The sequence below is a fragment of the Cetorhinus maximus genome, chromosome 24 (genome assembly GCF_964194155.1).
Source record: "Cetorhinus maximus chromosome 24, sCetMax3.hap1.1, whole genome shotgun sequence".
NCBI lineage: Eukaryota > Metazoa > Chordata > Chondrichthyes > Lamniformes > Cetorhinidae > Cetorhinus > Cetorhinus maximus.
Genome location: NC_135902.1, coordinates 18,308,225 through 18,327,427, shown reverse-complemented (window position 1 = coordinate 18,327,427; position 19,203 = coordinate 18,308,225). Strand labels below are relative to the sequence as shown.

At 46.6% G+C, this 19,203-nt stretch overlaps 1 protein-coding gene across 3 annotated transcripts in view; it reads right to left on the bottom strand.

Moving 5' to 3' along the window:
• The window catches only part of caskin2b (CASK interacting protein 2b), a 421,869-nt gene that overhangs the window by 55,216 nt on the left and 347,450 nt on the right, over nt 1-19,203 (bottom strand). For all 3 annotated transcript variants that reach the window (XM_078570791.1, XM_078570794.1, XM_078570793.1), the window contains 3 exons: nt 10,745-10,853; nt 7,047-7,155; nt 5,262-5,356 (listed from right to left, as the gene is read on the bottom strand). In XM_078570791.1, the coding sequence (XP_078426917.1) occupies nt 5,262-5,356; nt 7,047-7,155; nt 10,745-10,853 (313 nt within the window). The remainder of the gene's footprint in view (nt 1-5,261; nt 5,357-7,046; nt 7,156-10,744; nt 10,854-19,203) is intronic.

Here is a 19,203-nt window from a genome sequence, read left to right as displayed (position 1 = left end):
TACCCAGGGGCTGCTATTCCCAATGATATACACAGGGGCTGCTATTCCCTATAACATACACAGGGGCTGCTATTCCCTATAATATACACAGGGTCTGCTATTCCCTATAATATAACCAGGGGCTGCTATTCCCAATGATATACACAGGGGCTACTATTCCCTATAATACACCCAGGGGCTGCTGTTCCCAGTAATATACCCAGGAGTTGCTATTCCCAGTAATATACACAGGGGCTGTTATTCCGTATAATATACCCAGAAGCTGCTATTCCCAGTCATATACACAGGGGCTGCTATTCCCAATAATATACACAGGGGCTGCTATTCCCTATAATATACACAGGGGCTGCTATTCCCTATGATATACATAGGGGCTGTGATTCCCAGTAATATACACAGAGCTGTTATTCCGTATAATATTCACAGGGGCTGCTGTTCCCAACAATATACCCAGGGGCTGCTGTTCTCTATAGTATACACAGAGGCTCCTATTCTCTATAATATGCCCAGGGGCTGCTATTCCCTATAACATATCCAGAAGCTGCTATTCCCAGTAATATACCCAGGGGCTGCTGTTCCCTATAATATACCCAGGGGCTGCTATTCCCTATAATATACCCAGGAGCTGCTATTCCCAGTAATATACCCAGGGGCTGCTATTCCCTATAATATACCCAGGGGCTGCTATTCGCAATAATATACACTGGGGCTGCTATTCCCCATAATATACACAGGGGCTGCTTTTCCCTATAATATACACAGGGGCTGCGATTCCCAGTAATAAACACAGGGGCTGCTATTTCCTATAATATACCCAGGAGCTGCTATTCCCAGTAATATACACAGGGGCTGCTTTTCCCTATAATATACACAGGGGCTGCGATTCCCAGTAATAAACACAGGGGCTGCTATTTCCTATAATATACCCAGGAGCTGCTATTCCCAGTAATATACACAGGGGCTGCTATTCCCAATAATATACACAGCAGCTGCTATTCCCTGTAATATACACGGGGGCTGCTATTTCCCATAATATACACAGGGGCTGCTATTGCCAGTAATATACACAGGGGCTGCTATTTCCCATAATTTACACGGGGGCTGATATTCCCTATAGTATTTATAGATGTTGCTATTCCCTATGGTCAGCATATTGTTGGATCTCCAGGCATTTCACTTCTCACCACATGTCCTTTATGTTCCAAATTTGTCTTTAGCCTTGAGCTGTTGAAATGCTGCATTCTTGACTTTGATTCATGGTTGAGGGGTTATTAAAAATGTTCTTTCCAGCATTGGTGGATGGCATAGTCATCCTTAAGAGAAACACCATCCTGTGAATGGAGAGGATTTTGCCCATTTGACCTTAGTCAATAAATGGCCCTGGTGGCTTCAAAAAAACTTTGCATGTGATGATGGGATCTTGGGCTGTTCTGCCAGGCAACGAAGGCTGCACATTTTTATTCTAGGAAGTCACATATTTCAATATTGTTTCTGCTGAACCAGTCCTGGTGATGATGATGATGCTCAAACCCAATGGTCTGGACACAGGAGCCTAGCACAGCTGAATTTATTTGATCCCACAGTTCTGGAATTGAGTTGGATGTGTGAAGATTTTCCAGATTGGTCGTGAGCTGCACTTGGAATTCCTCTCTTCGATAGGGCTGCTTTAGGGCCAAGACATTGATTTTCTTCCTCTAGGACTTTTGTACCTTGTGATGTCTTGGTGCTGGGTGGATGTTCATCACCGATCAAACAAGTCCAAAATCTGTTCAGCAGGCATCAGTCCCCTGCATGGATCGAGTGATACAGACACCACTTAGATCTTTGACCTGAACAATGACATAAACAGGAGGCGCCAGTGCTTTGATCTCGGATGCCTCCAAATTGCTTTGTATTTGTCCTTCTGGCGCAAGACAGTGTTTGTTATAATGAGGCCATGCTGAGCACACTTTGACAACAGGAAGACATCATTTACATTGGCTTTTCCCACCCAGTTTTTCCCAATGGTTCCACTTCAGACATGGGAATCATGGCCAACCTATCATGACATGTAAAGCCTTTTTGAAGTCATCAGGATCATCTATAGACCATGGTCAAATGGGCAAAATCCCCTTCGCTCACAGGATGGTGTTTGTCTTCCTAAGAATAACAAACGCCATCAGTCAACCCTGGTATGAACATTTTCAACAGTTCCTCAACTGTGAATCCACAGAGGCAGCTGTTACTCTCCAGGCTATCCCCCAGTATCCTGTAGTAGAATCCATGGGTGAACCACCATTGATGGGAGAGCTGCAACAAGCAATCAAACTGATGAGAAAAAATAAAGCCTACGGCCCCATTCATATCGCAGCTAAGGTCTTCAAGCTGTGCTCACATCAAGACTACTTGCTCTCAGGTTTGGGAAAAAAAAGAACTCCCCCTGTCTTCAGGAATGTGGCAATAGTAACTATCTTCAAGAAGTGGGAAAAATCAGGCTGTGGAAACTATCCAGGTATTTCCTTCTTGTCCATAGCAGGAAAAATCCCAACACATTCTCCTGAATCGCCTACTTCCTAAGGTTGAGTAAATCCTCCTAGAGACACAGACTGGCTTTAAACCTTCCAGAGGAACCTGCAATGTGATCTTTGTTGCCAGATAAATCCAAGGAAAATGTCGAGAACAATGCCAGGAACTCTTCATTGCATTCATCGACCTGACCAAAGCATTTGACTCAGTAAATCGTGAGGCTCTGTGGATTGTGCTCCAATTATCTGGAATTCCAAGAAACTTCGTCACAATCCTGCAAATGGTTCATGATGATATGACTGCAACTGTCCTGAGTGGAAGATCTGAAACAGATGCCTTCAAAATCTGGACCATTGTCAAGCAAGGCTGTGTGATTGCCCCCATAGTATTTATAATCTACCTGACAGTGGTTATTCACCTCATCAGAGTTCAACTGCCCTCTGGTGTCAGTATTAAATGCCAACTAGATGGAAAACTCTTTAACCTCAGTTGCCTCCATTCCAAAACTAAACTGACCAGCATAGACATACACGACCCACAGTTTCAGATGACTGCAGTGTCATTGCACGCTCTACACCAGGTTTGCAAACCACTCTCGACCCTTCAATTCTACATACAAGAAGCTCAGCCTATCCTCGAAATGGTGCCAAAACAAAACCTCCCATAGGTGTTGAAGGAGAGACTCTGGAAGATATTGAATGCTTCCCATACCTTGGCAGCAACCTCACTCAAAAGGCCACCAATGATGAGGTGACCCAACATAGCTATGCCAGCTCAGCCTTCTACAAACTATAGCAGCGAGTGTTTGACAACAAAAACCTCCACAGGTCAACAAAAGTCCGAGTGTAGAGAGCAGTTGTTGTCACCACGCTCCTACTGCAGTGAGACCTGGACTGTGTAATAGCGCCACATAAGAGCACTAGAGAAATTCCAACAGCAGTGCCCCTCCATACCCTCTGGATTCAATGGAGGGACCATTGAACAAGTGCTAGTGTCCTTCTTGATGCCAACTCCACAAACATTCAGGAAAAACTCCTACAAAATCAACCAAGGTGGATGGGACACTGTGTCTGAATGGCTGAAAACTATCTCTTCCACCAAGTCGTTTTCTCAACTCTCAAATGGCCGACGTTCCAGGGGAGGACCACGAGAATGCTTCAAAGACACTCTGAAGCTCTCTTTGAAGCCTGGCAGCATTGACATTAATGACTGGGAGGAACTTGCTACCAATCGTTCAGAATGGTGACAACATGTCCATCCAGCTGCATCTTGCTTTGAGTCCAAACACCTTAATGATGAGGCAGAGCGGCGGATGAGAAGGAAAGAAAAGGGAGAAAATCCTGGACTCTGGATCCCACTACCTCGTGGGACGTTCTGCTCCATGTGCCCTAAGATTTGTGGGTTGAGAATCGGTCTGTTCAGTCACACGAAGACCTATAGCAGAAACTCGCAACCCTGAGTAGACATCATCCTCAAACCGAGTGACAGCCGACAATGCTATTCCCTGTAGTATTCAATATTCACAGGGGCTGCTATTCTCTTCAATATACACAGGAGCTGCATTTCTCTTTAATATGCACAGGGTGTATAATAATTTCCATAATGTTATTGGAATTTATTGTAAAATAGAGTAATAGTGGGGTCTGTGTGTGTGAGAGATTTAATTGGGTTAAAAGCAGCTGGTCTCAAGGCTTTGATGTAACAGAAGAGAAGTTAGGTTTGAAGTGCTAAATAGGTAAACATGAGTGGAGTGTTAAGACGTAAGCTGTAATGGGACATTTGCATTTGTAAATAAACTAGACTCAATTGAATTCAAAAGAGGGAGTGAAATATTACACCTAACCAGCAGAAGTTATGAAACAGTGTGTTTATTTTTCCCAAATATTATTGGTAAAATTGGTACTATGATAAATGTTTATGATTAGAGGTGTAAAGTCCAAAGATGTAGTGAAGCAATGGCAATTTGCATTCAAAGGGGAAAATATGTATAAAGGTGAGAGGGCTGTGTGTAAGGGAAGGCAGTCTAAGATTCAACACGTGTGAAATGCCTTCAGCCTGTATGCACCAAACTGCTGCCTCTAGGAATTGAAGTTAAGAGAATTCACTTTGAATTTGACCATTCAGGGTATCGTTTACTTTGCCTGGGTCTTTTAAAATTTATGTGTTTTCTGTTGCCTTAATGAAGGTGTAACTGGGAATCGGATTAACTAGGGGATTTAAAAGTTATTTTATCAGTAATTTATAGACATATGTATGTGCTAACAATCTTTTCTCTTATTAATAAATGTTTCATTTAGTTTTATAAAAACCTCTTAAGACTCAGTGGTCTCATTATTACTGAATTCAAAGCCCGCATCTCAAAACATACAAATTGAAAATTAGTTGTGACAGTTGTTTCAAGTTTCCTTCTGAGATTTGAACAGCTCAGCATTTACCATCTGCTGTGTCATAACACAGGGGCTGCTATATGGACAGGAGCTGAATTCTCTGTATAATGCACAGGGTCTGATACTCCCTATTATATTCACAGAGGGCTGCTATTTCCTACACTACATGTATGACAATCACTCATCAGGTCACAATGTGGAGCAATATCATAAAGACATTCTTTGCTGTGGTTCAGACTGCACAGTACAGCAGCACTGCTGTTCAAACCATGTTGGTTAATGGCTAGACCACCTGTTTTACATTAACAAATCATTACATGTACAACAATTTTGCTGCTTCTTTCTCACCCCAATCCTACTGTTACTTACCATGATAACATCCCCGGCCCTGATATTGAGTGAAGTAGGATCATGAATGTTCCAATAATCCTTAAGGGCTCGGACTTGCAGAATTCCAGAGGCCTCTGTTGGGAAGAGGGGAAGAGAATCTCAGATGATGAGAAACAGTATGAAAGTACAGGAGGCGCAATATCCCTGAAACACTACACTATAGCAATGCCACATTGGAGCGGTTAAGCTGATCCTCACCGCTTACAGCAGCCACATTAGTACTAACACAAATTACTTGCTATAAGTGTTGGGTGTTTTATATGAATCTATGTTATTTGTTTATAATTCTGTACAGTACTATAGATGGAATATCTCCTCGCTTTTGTTTCCCAACTCAACTTCGTCTAATTCTTCAGCTTTCAGCTTCTCCCCTTTTACAAGGGGCTACCACAATGCTGATTGATCATCCTTCTCCATCCCCTCCTATCAGTCACCCATTCCTTTTCCAATCCCGCTGCGTTTAAGGCTCTCACCACCACATCTTTCCATCTGGTCTTGGGCCTTCCTCTTCTCCTTCTTCCTGGCAGTCCTATCTCATCACTCACTTCACATGTTCCTTCTCTCTCTCTCTTTGCCTGCAACAGCTGATCATACATTTCAATCTCTTCTTGGCTACTTTCTTCGATGCTCCCACAATCTTCACTGACCCCCTGAAATACTGATCTTGTCCTTTCTTGTTACTCCATACATCCATCTCAGCATCCGCATCGCATTAGTTTCCAGCCGTTGTTCCTCTCTTGACGTTGCCCAAGTATCTGCACTCCTTCTAATTACTCCGACCGGAGCTAATCCGTTGCTTAATTTCCATTTTTCCATCTTCTGCCACCCCTGATCTCAGATACTTGAAACTACTCACTTTCTCCAAGTCTTCACCCATAATCTTTATACGTTCGCTCTGATGCTCTTCCCTAGGTTCAAACTGACAGTCTATAAATTGGCTCTTTGGTCTACTGACCTTCATACCCCTGTCGTCCAGTGCTTTTATCCAGTTCTCCAGATATTCGGGCATGTTCTCATCATCCCCACCACATAGCTCAATGTCACCTGTGAACATCATTGACCATGGCACTTCCCATCTCACTTGCTAAGTTAGAATATCCATGACAATCGAGGAGAGGAAGGGGCTCAGTGAGGATCCTTGGTCTAATCCAATTTTGGCTTCTAAATTCTCCCCCTCCCCCACACTGCTTCTTATTGTCTGGCACTCCTTGCACATGTCCTGCAATAGTCATATGTACTTCTCAGGGACTCCACAAATTCTAATGTATCTTTTTTTGAGTTCATTTATGGGACGTGGGCATCGCTGAGAAGGCCAGCATTTATTGCCCATCCCTTATTACTCTTGAGAAGGTGGTGGTGAGCTGCCTTCTTCAACTGTTGCTGTCTTCAAAAAAAGCAGACTTTCCAGACTTCCTTGCCAGGCACCCGGTCATAATCCCTCTCTAGCTGATGAATACAATCTTCACGTTGCACTGGCCTTCCCAATATTTCTCCATCACTTGCCTCAAAACAAAAATGGCCTCTGTTGGGAAGAGGTTCCCAACCCAGCAGCACTCCCAAAAGGTTCAGCAGGTTCTCAAATCCCCAGCAGGCTCCCCACAACCCAAAATCATGCTCCTGAACAGCCCAGCAGTTCATTTCCCCAAAACCCAGCAGCACACTCCCAATAGCGGAGTGCCGACAAATCGACAGCACGTTTTCTTCCTCATCCTCCCCATCCCACCCCTGGCACCTATGCTTGACATTGCCCCCATCCCTCGTTACCTCTCAGTAGTTGCTTGATCTCTTTGCTGGCCTGAGAAGTGGTAAATTGGTTGACGATGTCTAGGGCAGTCTGGTTGTAGGTGTTCCTGATGTTGACATCAATGCCAGCCTGCAAAGAGGAATCAGTGGTTGACTTGGGGTAAGTGTTGAGATCAAACCCAAACCCTCCCCACCCTCCACTCCCCCCCTCAGCCGGAACCCCTGGAACTGATGGCTGCCCCATGATGAGACCCATGGGGCCAATTTCAACAACTCGCTCCAAGTGGGAAACAAAGGAAAATTAGTTGGGATATAAATGAGGGGGTCAAAGCTGTTGATGGGGTGATTCAAAATGAGCCTCGTATTCATGTTGGTGGGAAACTTTGCTCATTTTTGAAGAATGCAGACTGCTGGTCAGCTGATCGCCAGAGTCTGCTGATTGGCTGCCTGTTCCAGCGGAGAAGGGGCCCTGTGATTTCAGATAATAAATACAGAAAATTCTGGGAAAACTCAGCAGGTCTGACAGCATCTGAGGAGAGAGAAAGAGAGCTAACATTTCGAGTCCTTATGACTCTTCTTCAGCTGTGTGATTTCAAGGCCTGACCTCATTTATAGTTGCCTGGCAGCAACTCCCCTGGAAAGCAGGTCAGAGCTGCTGCTGTGGGCGAGAGCTGCATACCCTCTAAATTCTTCCTGTGGTGAGCAGCTTATTCCTTTAAGTGAGGAGGTCTTCATATGTTTTGGCACAGCCGTGCACACATGGTAATTTAAAAAGGCTGACATTTGAACAGGCTGCATGGGAACTTCTGCACTGTTGTGTGTTCAAGAGGCCACGCTGCTTAAAGAAAACACTGGCCGGGGTGCGGGGGAAGGTGGTCCACCAGGTTATTTTTGGCCCATTCTAGCGCTCCTCTGGGGCCCATTGAAATAACTGAACCTTTTCCTTTGCCGGGCTTCTCCCCCATCAACAGCAGGACTGGTCGGAATGTGCACCGCGCAGGCTCTGCCCAGTTCTGACCAAAAACGGCAATCAAGGTGCTATTTACATCATAAAGTGTTCAGTACCATTCGTGACTCCTCAGATACTGAGGTAGTCCATGTCCATACGCAGCAACACTTGGACAATATTCAGGCTTGGGCTGATAAATGGCAAATAACACAAGTGCCAGGCAATGATCATCTCCAACAAGCGAGAATCTAACCATCACCCCTTGACATTCAATGGCATTACCATCACTGAATCCCTCACTATCAACATCCTGGGGTTATCATTGACCAGAAACTGAACTGGACACATATAAATACTGTGGCTACAAGAGCAAGTCAGGGGCTGGGAATTCTGTGGCAAGTAACTCACCTCTTGACTCCCCAAAGCCTGTCCACTGTCTACAAGGCACAAGTGGAATGCTCTCCACTTGTCTGGATGAGTGCAGCTCCAACAACACTCAAGAAGGTCGACACCATCCAGAACAAAACAGTCTGTTGATTGACACTCCATCCACCATCTTAAACATTCACTCCCTCCACCACTGACACACAGTAGCAGCAGTGTGTATGAATTACAAGATGCACTGCAACAACTCACCAAGGCTCCTTTGACAGGACCTTCCAAACCCATGAGCGCTACCAACTCGAAAGACAAGGACAGCAAATTCAAGGGAACACCACCACCTGCAAGTTCCCCTCCAAGCCATCCTGATTTGGAGCTACATCATCGTTCCTTCAGTGTCGTAGGGTCAAAATCCTAGAACTCCCTCCCTAACAGCACTGTGGGTGTACCTACTGTGGGCGCAACTACATACGGACTGCAGCGGTTCAAGAGGGTGGCTCACCACCAGCTTCTCAAGGGCAATTAGGGATGTGCAACAAATGCTGGCCCAGCCAGTGATGTCCACATCCTGTGAATGAAATTTTTAAAAAATACACCCCAGCTTCCATCTTAAAAGAGGCCTTTCACATGAATCAGGAAGGCACTTAGGACACTAAATCCATCACCATTGTTAATGAGGAGTGGAGGGAGTGATAAGGCACATTTTGAGGCTGTTTCCACCCCATTAATGTCAGGGAGAGAAAACTGACCCCTAAGGATCAAGCTGACTATGGTGTGAGCAGAGCTCAAGTTTGGAGTAGAAGGCAAGAGACCACTGCGCAGACACCTTCTGAACAAAATGCAGCATGTGCATCACTGCTGCCAAAACCTTAAACCTTGGGCCACAGCAGTGAGCATTCCGACTTATGTATGTACTGTTGTTACCGATTGGTACTGGACTCGCAACCAGAGATCGTGAGTTCAAATCCCACCAGAACACATATGACATTAGAATTCTAATAAATCTGTAAATGTGTGGGTGGGCAGCAGGAACAAAATAAACATGAAAAGCTGTTCAGTTGTGTCAAAGGTGTCAAGCAGCGCTCCATGGGTTGCACCGTTGCCCAAGTCAGAAGGTGGTGGGCTAAAGTCCAATTCCAGAGACTTGAGCACAAAATCTAGGCCAAGTCTTCAGTGCAGTACTGAGGAAGTGCTGCACTGTCAGAGGTGCTGTCTTTCAGATGACACATTAAACCAGGATTCTATCTGCCCTCTCAGGTGGACATAAAAGATCCAATGGCACTATTTTGAAGAAGAGCAGGTGTGTTCTCCCTTGGTGTCCTGTAAGCATGTATTCTTTGACCAAAATCATAAAGCAGGTCAGATCATTATCTCATTGCTGCTTGTGGAATCTTGCTATGAACAAAACTGGCTGCTGTTTTTCTGACAGAGGGGTAGTGACTGTATTTCAAACATACGTCACTCATTGAGAAGTTCTTTGAGCTGCCTGGACATCATGAAGGGCATCACAGAAATGCAAATCTTTCTTTAAAAACCTGACTTTTAAAAAATTATTTTGTGGGATGTAGGTATCAGTCACTTGGCCAGCACTTATCACCCATTGCTACTTGCCCTTGAGAAGGTGGCGGTGAGCCGCCTTCTTGAACCGCTGCAGTCCATGTGGTGCAGGTACACCCACAGTGCTGTTAGGGAGGGAGTTCCAGGATTTTGACCCAATGACAGTGAAGGAATGGTGATCCAGTTCCAAGTCAAGGATGGTGAGTGACTTGGTGGGGAACTTGCAGGTGGTGGTGTTCCCATCTATCTGCTGTCCTTGTCCTTCCAGGTGGTAAAGGTCGTGGGTTTGAAAGGTGGTGTCAAAGGAGCCTTTGTGAGTTGCTCAAATGCCTCTTGTAGATGGTACACACTGATGCCACTGTGCATCGGTAGGGGGAGTGGAATGAATGTTTAAGGTGGTGAATGGGGTGCCAATCAGGCAGGCTGCTTTGTCCCAGATGGTGTCGAGATTCTTGACTGTTGTTGGAGATGCACAATTGAGGCAAGTGGAGAGTATTCATTCAATAATGATCCAGGATAGGGATTCCAGAGGCTGGGGCTGGAGTGACTGAAAGGCACTGAGGTGGTGAGTGATACACAGGAGGCCGGAGTCAGAGGAGTGAACAACAGGGAAGGAGGGTGTGGGGACTGGGAGTGGTTGTGGAGTTACAATGGGGAGAAACGATGGAGTGATCCATTGGGAGAGGGGCAGCCAGCGTATGTCAGTGTGGACAGGAGGGTTGGGAGCTGCTGGGAGACTGACAGCCCCTCTCCTCTGACCTCAGCTGTCAGAGTTACTGGACTCAGACCATTCATGCATTTCCAGAGTTAACCTTAGAGTGACCAGACTTACATCGAGGAGCAGTCGAACCACCTCAGTTTTGCCGCAGAGTGCTGCCTCATGCAGAGCTGTCCCTGTTTTAGCCACTTTGTTTGCGTCAATCCCAGCCTTGATTAACAACCTGAAATGAGAAGAGTGACAGGGTTAACAGGGCTCTAATGAGCCACATGGACTTAGGGAGTTCAGAGACCCCCACAGAGAGCGTATGCAAGGAGTCCCCACAAAGTGATGGTATAAGGGGAATCCTAGGGACAGAGTGCCAGAGGATCCCGGAGAGAGAGTGTGCAAGAAATCCTCACAGAGAGAGGATGAGGGAATCCTGCGGCGAGGGGTGAAGGGATCCAGCAGAGTGGGGGTGAGGGGATTCTGCAGAGAGGAGGTGAAGAGATCCTGCAGAGGAGGTGAGGAGATCCAGTAGAGAGGGGATTAGGATATCCTGCAGGGAGGGGGTGAGGAGATCCCGCAGAGAGAGGGTGAGTGGATCCCACAGAGAGGGGGTGAGGGGGTCCCGCAGAGAGGGGACCCAGTATAGAAGGGGTGAGGAGAACCCGCAGAGAGGGAGTTCCCTGGATGGAAAAGGAGATAGAAATTAGGATAAAGAAGAAAAAGTGTGCTTTTGACAGGCATCAGGTAGAAAATACAATTGAGAACCAAGAGGAAATGAGAAGGTTCAGAGGGAAGGTGAAAAAGCATATTACAGAAGCAAAGAGAGATTATGAGAAAAGACTGGCAGCCAACATGAAGGGGAATCCCAAAGTCTTCTGTAGGCATATTAATTTTCAAAGGCTGATAAAAGGAGGAGCGGGGCTGATTAGAGCCCTAAAAGGGAATTTACACATGGATGAAGGGCCCATGGCTGAGGTATTAAATTAATACTTTGCATCCGTCTTTACCAAGGAGGAAGATACTACCCCGGCCATGATGACAGATGAGGAAATTCTGTCACTAGATGGGTTCAAAATTGATAAGGAGGAAGTGTTGAAAAGACTGTCAGTACTTAAAATTGACAAGCCATCAGGGCCAGATGAGATGCATCCAAGGATATTGAAGGAAATGAGATTAGAAATTGCAGGGGCACTGGCCATAATCTTTCAGCCTTCCCTAGACTCAGGGGAGGTGCCAGAGGACTGGAGAATTGCAAACATTGCGCTCTTGTTCAAAGAAGGTTGAAAGGATAAGCCCAGCAATTACAGACCAGTCGGTTTAACTTCAGTGGTGGGCAAGATTCTGGAAACAATTATTCGGGATAGAATTAGTAGTCACATGGAAAAATATGGGTTGATAAGGAAGAGCCAGCATGGGTTTCTACAGGGGAAATTGTGTTTAACTAACTTGCTGGAATTTTTTGAAGAGGTAACAGAAAAGATCGATGAGGGTAATGCTGTTGATGTGGTGTACATGGACTTTCAAAAGGCATTTGATACAGTGCCACACAACAGACTTGTGAGAAAAGTTATTGCTCATGGGATAAAAAGGACAGTAGCAATGTGGATACAAAATTGGCTGAAAAATAGGAAGCAGAGAGTCAGGTCAATGGATATTTTTCAGGCTGGAGGAAGGTTTGTAGTGGAGTTCCCCAGGGGTCGGTATTGGGACCCTTGCTTTTCCTGATATATATTAAAGATCTAGATCTTGGTGGGGAGGGGACAATTTTCAAGTTTGTGGATGATACGAAGCTTGGGAGTGTTGTAAACTGCAAGGGGGATGGTGTGGAACTTCAAGAGGACATAGACAAGTTGGTGGAGTGTGCAGACAGGTGGCAGATGAAGTTCAATGCGGAGAAGTGTGAGGTGATGCATTTTAGTAGGAAGAACATGGACAGACAACATAAAATAAGGGGTGAAATTTTGAAGGGGTGCAAGAGCAGAAAGACTTGGGTGTATATGTGTATAGATCATTGAAGGTTGCATAACTGGTGGAGAGAGCAGTTAATAAAGCATATAGTGTCCTGGGCTTTATTAATAGGGGCATAGAGTACAAGAGCAAGGAGGTTATGTTGAATTTATATAAGACACTTGTTAGACCTCAGCTGGAGTATTGTGTACAGCTCTGGATGCCATATTATAGGAAGGATGTGAACACATTGGAGAGAGTGCAGAAGAGGTTTACAGGAATGGTTCCAGGGATGAGAAACTTCAGCTATGAGAATAGATTGGAGAGGGTAGGACTGTTCTCCTTGGAGAGAAGATGGGTAAGAGGAGATTTGGTGGAGATGTTCAAAATCATGAGGGGGCTGGACAGACTAGATAGGGAGAAGCTGTTCCCATTCTAAAAGGATCAAGAACGAGAGCGCACAGATTTAAAGTGATTTGCAAAAGAAGCAAATGTGACGTGAGAAAAAAACTTTTTCACATAGCAAGTGGTTGGGGTCTGGAATGCACAGCCTGGAAGTGTGGTGGAGGTAGGTTCAATCAAGGCATTCAAGAGGGCATTAGATGATTATTTGAATAGAAACAATGTGCAGGGGTACGGGGAAAAGGCAGGGCAATGGCACTAGGTCATAATGCTCATTTGGAGAGATGCTGCAGACACGATGGGCTGAATGGCCTCCTTCTGTGCTGTTAAAATTCTGTGATTCTGGGATCCCGCAGCGAGGGGGTGAGGGGATCCAACAGAGAGGGAGAGGAGATCCTGCAAAGAGGAGATTTTGGGATCCCACAAGGAGGGGTTAAAGGGATCCTGCAGAAAGGGGGTGAGGGGATCCCACAGAGAGGGAGTGAGGTGTTCCCGCAGAGAGAGAGGGGATCCCACAGGGATGGGATGAGAGCATCCTGCAGAGAGGGGGTGAGGGAATCCTGCAGCGGGGCAGTGAGGGGATCTCGCAGAGAGGGAGTGAGGTGTTCCCGCAGAGGGGGAGAGAGAGAGAGAGAGAAGGGATCCCGCAGAGAGGAGGCGAATGGATCTTGCAGGGAGAGGGTGAGGTGATCCCGCAGAGATGTGGTGAGCAGATCCTGCATCCTGCAGAGAGGGAGTGAAAGGATCCTGCCAAGAAGGGGGTGAGGGGATCCCGCAGAGAGGGGCTGAGGGGATCCCACAGAGAGGGGGTGAGGGGATCCCGCAGAGAGGGGGTGAGGGGATCCCGCAGAGAGGGGGTGAGGGAATCCCACAGAGAGGGGGTGAGGGAATCCCACAAAGAGGGGGTGAGGGATCCTGCAGAGAGGGGCTTAGGGGATCCCTCAGGGAGGGGGTGAGGGATCCCGCAGAGAGGGAGTGAAGGGATCCCGCCGAGAGGGAGTGAAAGGATCCCGCCAAGAGGGGGGTGAGGGGATCCCGCAGAGAGGGGCTGAGGGGATCCAGCAGAGAGGGGGTGAGTGGATCCTGCAGAATGGGGGTGAGGGGATCCCACAGAGAGGGGGTGAGGGATCCCGCAGAGAGGGGGTGAGGGGATCCCGCAGAGAGGGGGTGAGGGGATCCTGCAGAGAGGGGGTGAGGGGATCCCGCAGAGAGGGGGTGAGGGATCCTGCAGAGAGGGGGTGAGGGGATCCCGCGGAGAGGAGGGTAAAAGGATCCCGCCAAGAGGGGGTGAGGGGATCCTGCAGAGAGGGGGTGAGGGGATCCCGCAGAGAGGGGGTGAGGCAATCCTGCAGAGAGGGGGTGAGGGGATCCCGCAGAGAGGGGGTGAGGGGATCCCGCAGAGAGGGGGTGAGGGGATCCCGCAGTGAGGGGGTGAGGGATCCTGCAGAGATGGGGTGAGGGGATCCCTCAGGGAGGGGGTGAGGGATCCTGCAGAGAGGGAGTGCAGGGATCCCGCAGAGAGGGGCTGAGGGGATCCCGCAGAGAGGGGGTGAAAGGATCCCGCCAAGAGGGGGTGAGGCAATCCTGCAGAGAGGGGGTGAGGGGATCCTGCAGAGAGGGAGTGAAGGGATCCTGCAGGGAGAGGGTGAGGGATCCTGCAGAGAGGGGTTGAGGGGATCCCGCAGGGACAGAGTGCAAGAGGATTCCACTGAGAGAGTGTGCAAGGGAATCCTGCAGAGAGCATGTACAAGAGGATCTCTGAGGAAGGATTCAAGGGGTTTTTGCAGAGAAGGTGTGACACAAGCATGTTCCCATGTGGTGTGTGCATTTTTCTGTCTTCCACCTTCAGCACTGGCCCTTAAATATCCCGTAGCACATTCTATATCCAAACTCTTGGACTACACTTGTACTGTTGCCTGTAAACCACAAAACAAATTTTCATCCCAAACACCAAGGGTTTAACAAGCTACAAAGCAAGACAGTTAACCTCACTCTTCAGCAGTCAGTGACAGTCCACAACCTCTCACATGTTTCACATTCAGAAATAATCAGCACACTGTCAGTATGTTTAACAGATAGACCGCATGCATAAACCTGGAATGTGCAGGATAAATGCTACCAGTAGAGGGTGATATGATCTATGGCTTGGGGTTTATCACAAGCAATATGGTGTCTATACATAAGGGGGTGATCTTCTCCAGTCAGATCCATGACCTACACTCTATTCATAGGCCATCTGGTAATTATGAATGGAGCAATCTAATTAGCATTCTTGTTTAAAGAGACTCCTCCATAAAGTTGCAAGTCTCTCATCTCATTACTAGTTAATGACTGATATTACAAGTCCCATTAAAGCTGCCCTGAAGCAAATAAACAAGAATGCACTTAGCATAGAGTGAAAGCCCATGGAGACAGACGTTTAAAAATTCCTCAGGTGGTTTATGCCTTACTGTGATTAAACATCTGCGTTCAGGCAAAGTAATGATTTACCAGCCTGCACCAGCTTATTTTAACCTGTCTGCTCCGCTCTCCGTAGAACGTGGATTGAGAATATCGAGATTTGTGCTTCCATACGTCCCAGAGATGCCAATTTGGGTCTATAGCTGGGTAGTTTTGGGCACCTGACACAGTAAAACCGTCCAGGGTGTTCAGCAGGCCAGGACAGGGCCACACCATATGCTGCACTGTCGGTGGGTGTGCATAAGGAAGAAAGCTATCCAACTCCCACTCTTACCCCTCACTGCCCCCCCCATACTTCCACCCCACTCTCACAGTCACCCTACCCCACCTTTTGGATGAGGTATTAAACTGAGGTGCTCTCTGTCTTCTCAGGATGGCACTATTTTGAAGAAGAGGAGGGGAGCTCTCCCCACTGTCTTAGCCAATTATTTATTCCTCAATCAACAGATTACTGAGTTGTAATCAGATTGATCTTTGTGGGATCTTACTGCGCTAACATTGGCTAATGTGTTTCCAACATTACAACAATGATTACCCTTCAAAATACCTCTTTGGTTTTAAAGCACTTTAGGATGTCCAGAGGTTATGAAAGGTGCTATTTAAATGCAAGGTTTTTTCAGTTCCATTATCTTTAATATGCTTAACTTTAACAAAATCTATAAACCTCATTTTCTGGGGGTTGGGAGCTCCAGATTTCCACTACGCTTTGTGTGAAGAAGTGCTTCCTAGCATCACCCCTGAACGGCCTGGCTCGAATTTGAAGGACTTCTCTCACCAGTGATGTGTTTCATGTGTTTCTTTCTCTATTTACCCTGTCAAATCTGGAGCTCCCAACCCCCAGAAAATGAGGTTTATAGATTTTTTTTAAGTTAAGCATATTAAAGATAATGGAACTGAAAAAACCTTGCATTTAAATAGCACTTTTCATAACCTCTGGACATCCTAAAGTGCTTTAAAACCAAAGCAGTTTTAATATAAAGAGCACCAACTTCAATCGATCTGTTTCTTGACAGCTGAGCTGGTTAAAACAAAAGGTCACTTCACCAGGATGGAGTCAATGGAAAAATAAAATCTAGTGTGGCGTCAGCGGGCTGGCTGCCCATTGAGCCTGTGACATCAATTTTATAGACGCAGCAAAGACCGGTTTCACCCTCACAACCTCAGGATGTCCTGAGGTGTTGCAAATCTAAAACTAAATTACCTGGGACATGCAGGTCCTGTCGTTATGGAAGCCAACTCGGTGTCCAATTGGCACACAGCAAGATCCCACATACAACCAATGAGATGAATGACCAGTTCCATTGCTTTTGCGTGAAGTGAAGTTGGTTGAACGATAAATATCGGCCAAGACCCCAGGGAGACCTCACCTACTCCTCTTTGAAACAATGCTGTGGGATCTTTTACATCCTCCTGAGAGGGCAGACCCTGTGCCCCCCCGCACCAACCTCCAACTTCAACGTCCCGTATCAAAAACAAGGCAGCACTCTCTCAGTACTGCACTGAGGTGCTAGCCTAGATTACCTACCCTAGAGCGGGGATTAAACCCATCACCTATTGACTCAAAGATAGAAGTGCTCCCAGCTCACACTGGTTCGCTGTGTGATGATGGGTTTCAGTGCTGTCCCCTCTTTAATTCTTGCTCTCCAGCAAAAGTGGGACAGGGAAACGTTCCTAGAAAGTGAGGTTATCCTAGCTTCCCGACTGGGAAGTGAAAGCCATTGCCCTCAATGCTGAACTGTCAGGCTCAAAGAGCTCTGCTGGTCCCAACAGGCAGCTCCTTCGCTGTCTAACATTGAACTTCCCCTCTCCTGTCTGGAATGCCAATTGGCCAGCGTAATGTACAATTAGTTGAAGACCCTGTCCAGTGTGTTAGTGAGCCACACAGCCTCTGCCGATCTTACGCAGGACAGCAGAAGGGGGTGCTGAAATGGGACTTAGTGCCCTTAAGTTAAGAAGGGGAAAATCAGCCAGTGCCCCAGTTCCTGACTGGGACCCAGTGCCCTCCCCCGACTCCTGCCCCCAGGGCTCGGGAAAGTGGGGGCGTGGACGGTGCCAAATATTGGGGGCTGGGCCCAGGCTGTCTTAAATGGAGTCCTCAGATCGTCCATACTGAGCAGCCAGAGCTCCATATGTGAAAGACCGGCTTAAACAAATCAGAGCGGTCAGGCTGAGAGTTCTGATCTTTTTAAAGCTGGTCTGTCAGCGCCAGGTCAGTTTCACTAGTTGCTGCGCTGCTGCTTCCGACCTTCGGGCAGCTTCATGGTTCCGATTTTCTTTTTAAAAAACCCGCCAGAAACCACAAAGCTGCCTGAAGGTCGGAAGCAGCAACAACTGTCAGGAGAATGCTCTCGGGTTGAAAATTGGTAAGTGAAATACCTGTAATTTTAGAACCAATTGGATGCTGTGTGTTTTATGGGAGGCGGGGGGGAGGAGGTTGGAGGAGAGGTTGGGGGGTGGCGGGGGGAGGTTGGAGAGGGATTGGTTGGAGGTTCGGGAAGAGGATGGGGGGCTGTTGGTGGGGGGAGGTTGGAGGGGGGTTGGGGGAGTTTTGGGGAGCTGTTGGTGGGGGGAGGGGGGATGGGGGGGTTATGGGAGGTTGGAGGGAAAAGCTGGGGAGGGGTTGGGGGGAGTTTGGGGAGGGCTTCGGGGGTGGGGGAAAGGTTGGAGGGGGTTTTAAGGGTGGGGGGTTTGGAATTTCTTATTTAATAATTACATTTTTTCATTTAATTTGCCTGTTTCTCCCAAACCTCAAATAACAATTAGAAGTTTTTAAAAATACCATTTACACATTTATTTAATACAAATGTAATATAACACCATATAGAACTTGTGTACAGCACAATTGTACATCAACAGGTTGGTGCTAGAGGAGTCAAAACAGTAAGGTTGTATTAGCTATGGACTTGAATTATTTTGTAAATGTAGCAATTTTATTGTAGCCACTTTCCTAATATCAGTTGATTGCTCTGTGATTAATTACCCTTGGAGAATTAGCATTGGGCTTCCAATTTCACCATTGTTGCAGTCACTCTGCCTACTGCAAGCAGGTGCAATGAAAGAAAGACCAAACCTACATTTTTACAGTACCTTTCACAATGTCCCAAATCGCTTTACAGCCAATTAAGTACTTTTGAATTGTAGTCACTGATATAATGTAGGCAATGATATCAAATGGCAGAGTAGGCTCGAGGGGCAAATGATCGGCTCCAAATGCATATGTCTGTATGTCATTCTGGATGGATGAGATGAGCTGGGCTAGATGGTCTTTGTCATCCATAATTATCTTGTGAACAGGGGGTGGAATCATGGCTGGAGTTCTGTTTATTTTATTGCTAATGGAAGTTTACAGTGAGCAGGCTTTGTGGGATGAAGTTGCCAGGACAGGAATGCTTAATGGGTTCAGAATGAATCAGTAACCTGTTTTATCCTGGACATGGTTCTCAAGAGTCTTTTCCATTGACTTCAATCTTGTCCTTTTGTCCACTTGCCTATCATCTCACTCTATCTTGATGTCTTTAAGAGTTTTTTTTATGGTATTGAAATATCATGAGTTTTGTTTTGTTGCACAGCCCTTATTGAAAACATATTGTATTGAGAAGCAACAATCAGCAGAGTCTCCAGACTTGCCCATCAAGAAAACACAGATACAATTGTGAACCATTCAGTCTTTGTCCTCTGACCTCTTAAAAGTTGTGTCACACAGAGACACCTGAAGGTTCCAATGCTTCTCACTGACGGTGAAGACCTATGTTGTTCAATCATTCTACTTTGTTGCT